The sequence below is a fragment of the Abramis brama genome (assembly GCF_963993115.1).
Source record: "Abramis brama genome assembly, chromosome: 14".
Classification (NCBI taxonomy): domain Eukaryota; kingdom Metazoa; phylum Chordata; class Actinopteri; order Cypriniformes; family Leuciscidae; genus Abramis; species Abramis brama.
The window spans coordinates 32,642,920-32,647,281 of NC_139976.1; the positions used below are offsets into that span (position 1 = coordinate 32,642,920).

General features: G+C 38.9%; 1 protein-coding gene across 2 annotated transcripts; it reads right to left on the reverse strand.

Moving 5' to 3' along the window:
- Nucleotides 1-2,045: 2,045 nt before the first annotated feature.
- On the reverse strand, nucleotides 2,046-4,077 carry dkk1b (dickkopf WNT signaling pathway inhibitor 1b). Of its 2 annotated transcripts, none has more exons than XM_084134170.1 (4): nucleotides 3,818-4,077; nucleotides 3,586-3,730; nucleotides 3,347-3,487; nucleotides 2,046-2,836 (listed from the first exon to the last, which is right to left on the reverse strand). In XM_084134170.1, the coding sequence occupies exons 1-4, from the start codon at nucleotides 4,019-4,021 to the stop codon at nucleotides 2,586-2,588; spliced, it is 741 nt and encodes a 246-aa protein (XP_083990296.1). In that variant the 5' UTR covers nucleotides 4,022-4,077; the 3' UTR covers nucleotides 2,046-2,585. The 2 variants fall into 2 exon arrangements, with proteins under 2 accessions (XP_083990296.1, XP_083990297.1); XM_084134171.1 differs by having other exon boundaries at nucleotides 2,232-2,836; nucleotides 3,586-3,727; nucleotides 3,818-4,067.
- Nucleotides 4,078-4,362: the final 285 nt, after the last annotated feature.

Genomic DNA, 4,362 nt, shown 5'->3' on the forward strand with positions numbered 1-4,362 from the left:
ATAGAGCTGTGAAAATCATCTTTTACCACACAAAATGTTCAAAATGTTTCCTTAATTGTATCCTCTCATCTCACTTCCTGCTTAAGGCTAATCAACATTAAGAGATCTGAGACTTAAAATATAGCCTCAATGAAATCGTAACCTCTTTTGAAAGCGTTATTTTAATACGCAAGGCAATGTCAAATATATGTGTATCTGTTCACTTTTATTTCTTGTTTGCTAATTTAATTTCTTCACAGTTTCTCAACTTAAAGTCAATCAAACAAAGAGATAGATCAGAAAAAAAAAACGTAAAATAAAATATTATGATACATGCAGCCATGCGTCCCATTCATCTTGCCTAACTTGACTAACTGACTAACTTGGCTAACAAGCACATACTTTCGAGGGTAAATGCTCAATTCACATTAATGTGTTTGGGTTCTTTTTAAGTAACTCTGCGTGTGAGTCCCAGTTACTTAACTATTTGTTGAAAAATAGTATGTGCCGTGAAGTGTTGACTGATCTCAACTTCAAAGTGAACCAGGCTTTAGGGGCAGTTCGCAAACATTCACACTGCTATGCTCAGAAGCCCCAGCATTGCTGCTTTATTGTGCCTACTTTGAAAAAAGAAGGAAATCCGCCTTTTCACACACATGTTTGCAGATTATTTCTGCCTGAACACTAGACTCATCCTTTATGGACTCTAGATTCCTCTTAGTGAAGCATATCAAATGGCCTTGACCTTACTTAACTGCTTTACTGTATGCAGACTGCGGAGGTTTGGGTTTCTTTTGCACCATTGTGCAGCTTGGGATTCCATCCACAGATGTTTGTGGTCTTCAAGCTGTTGACGGTATTGACAAAAGCATGGGATAAAGCCTCTCCAATGCCAGCAAAGGCACATGGATGGGAAAGGGACAATTGCAAACTGTATATCCTGTGCTTTGAAATGCTTACCCCACTGCTTTGTCTATCTTGACAGCTCCAGGTAAAAGACTTAAAGTTTCCAATTACAGATGGGAGAAATGCAAAAGGAAGCAGAACGCGCAAAACCAACTTTCTGAATGAGGGCGTGTTTTGAGAAGAAGGGTGTTTGCTCTTTTGCAGCATTGTATTCTGTTTGAATATGCTACTCTGTTAAAGTCCCCCTGTGGTGATAATCAAGCTTTTAATGTTGTTTATGTGGTGTTTTTAATACGCTTTAAGATAAACCAAATTCATAAGTCAGCACCATTGCTGGGTATTTTCTCCTTAAAACTGCACTGAACCAAAGACAGTCTCAAAAACACGGTTTGAAATCGCTGGTGTTTCTGACGTCACAACCTTGTAACCAATCACGGCAACGCGTGATCGTCAACGAGCTAGTCAGCTATTTCAGCTATTTTAAGGCATTTTTTTTCTTTTTTAAATATGTCATTTTGGTGATCAAAGATACATTTTAACGGATAAAATTATTGATTACAGAGGGACTTTAAAACGACCAATATTAAAACATAAAGGAGGTTAATAATCATTTAACTGTGTATAAATCCTAATATAAAAGTCTAATATATGTCCTATAATGATTCACTGAAATGTAATAAAACTGCTTCCCATCCCATGCTCTCGCTATGAGCAGACAGAGCCATTAAACGCTGCCACTATCAGTGAGCATCCTTGAACTTTAAAGAGAAGGTGACTATAGTCAGTCTCCACGTGCTAGACCATATTAAAGCCTCTCACCTTCAAAGAGAGAGAGAGAGACAGACAGAATTCACAAGCAGACCTCAAACAGATGCTTGTTTGCAATGTGTGACCTGTCTATATAAATGCTTTTCAAAGCATCGGATCAATCAGACATGGGTGGCTTTTAATCTCAGTTTCAAGATGGGTTCGTTTACATTGCTGCGATTTAGTTTCTTTTTTGTTTGTAACATTATATTATACGCTTAAAATTGATGTTTTATTTAAAGAATAGATCAATTGCTGATCATTTTGATATTGTTCTCTTTGGTAACTTTGTTTCAACATGTGTAACACAAAATGACTTCAAAGTAATACAAACTAAAAATAGCCTCCCTGATGCAACTGAATATGATTTTTTTAATAGACACACCTTATTAAATACCTTAAAGTTATAGAGGAGAATACATAAAACCTCCTCAGCTCTGACCACACCTAACTTAACATTCTGTGTATTCTTACATACAGCTCGAGAAACTCTCTCTTAATCCTCTTAATGCAAACTTAAAACACAGTAAACTGAATATCATCTTTACAATCTTTATTTAGAATAAAATAGACATTTAAATCAGCTCTATATGACTGTAAAAACCAGATATACACAAATAAGATAGACTAGTAAAACACTGAAGCACCTTCTTTCAAAACAGGGTTGACAAAAATATCTGAATTAAGTGCCAACTGCCTTATATTATTTACAGCATAATACAGTAATTTACTGCAATATTTAAGTTCCGTTGAGAAACAATTATATCTACTCTGCAATGTTGACACAAGAAAATGGAGGAAACCAGTTGAAAAACAGAGTATCCCATTCCAAGTCCTGTTTCTCGCTCAAGTCTGTTTTTGAGCTCGTGAAAGAAAATTCCTTAAATGTTCATTCAGTGTCTCTGGCAAGTGTGCAGACTCCGTGATGACTTGCCGCCGTCTCCTCTTTGCGTTTTGCAGGACAGACCATCCCCACAATCGCAACGCTGGAATATTTCTAAGCCATGGGTGCCTTTCCTCTTGTGCTTGGTGCAGACCTGGCCTTCTCTTACGACGGGCTTGCAGATTTTGGACCAAAAGTGACGAGCGCAGCAGAGTCCCTCAGCACAATCTAATGATCTCAGACAGGTTTCTCCCTCCAGTCCTTTAACAAAATAACATCCATGAATATCATGCACAACTGACATGTTCTTTTTGGGGCATCAAAAAAACGTCACATTAAGGGATCAGGTTGATGAGCTCTTGATCATCAACTTAACGTGTTAAACTTAGTCTTACTTTATAAGCATGTGTTAGTCTTAAAACTGGATTATAAACACATTTCAACATGCTCCAAAAGTTCTACATGTCTAATCTACGTCACATCTAATTAGGTTTCTAAAAGAAAGTTTCTAAGAATTCTAAAAAATCCTGGATAGTTTCTGGAAACTTTACAACCCTAATTAATACCGCTCACATTCCTGAAAAGTCCATGCCTACTTAGTGATACACCAGAGGGTTCAAATATCTGCCTACTGAGTTGCAATTATTTCAAAGGAACATTATCTGAAAATGACCTGAAGCTATTCTACACATAGACACCCAGACATAGCTAATAAAATCAACATAACATGGTGGTTAATAAAGTCTATTAGTTATTTAAAGCATTAGTTACCTTTTAGCATTTGGTTTTGTGTTGAACCTTGACTTGGAACTTTTGGTGGCATCACAAAAGTAGAGTTCTCATTGGAGATGGACACAAACTCTTCCATTCCAATCTGATGAATCATGTCAGGATCATTTGGAAGACAAACTCCTAATAGGAAGAGGTTCATAGTTAGCCAAAACTGCTTGTTAACTGTTAAGCCTATATAAAGGTAAAGTTTTTGTTTTTTTTCATAAGTTTGATCTTACCATTGCTGCAGTGGTTGCCAGGGCAGCACATCGCATCCCGGATGCAGCGCTTCCTGCGCTTCTTACACTGGAGACAAACACCGCGAGACAGGAAGCAGAACCCTTCGCCACCGCATTCCTCGTCACTCTCGCAGATTAAAGGCTGCTGGAGTTTACAAATACACTATTAGTCTGACGACCACGATTTAAAAACAGCTGTCTGAACATAACATGTGCTCGTTTATATTCTTACCTGCGGTGTATCGACGGCGAAGTTCAGACTGCCGCTGTCCGCAGGTGACTCATCCGGACTCGGGCTGACCGTGTGACTGGGACTCGCCACACCTGAACCGACTTTAATAGCGTTCGAGTTGAGCACCACAGAACCAGCGGATGCCACTTTGATGAAGCCCACAAGAATGAGGCAAGCGGTTGAGAACATGGCAGTGTGCAGCATCGTCAGGTCTGCTATTCCTTGGATGGAGGATGTATTCCCGAGGTGAGCAGAGCTCTTCTGTGGATCCTCATGAGCGCGAGACGCTTCATTTATACGCGCGCGGGGTTGTTTGCGCTCCCGCCCCTCGCTGAGAGTAACAAAGAGCTGGATGAAATTTCAAAGCGTAGTGTCTTGAGCTGTCTGTCTATCAGTGTGTTTGTAAGCACGTCTTCACGAGATGCCATCAAACAGCCACTTCAGTAATACTTCTTATTTAATTCACATTACAATGGGGAGGTCAGTCATTTACTGAGAGAAATATGAAGTTAAGTCAAACATTACTATACAGATTGTTATATTGT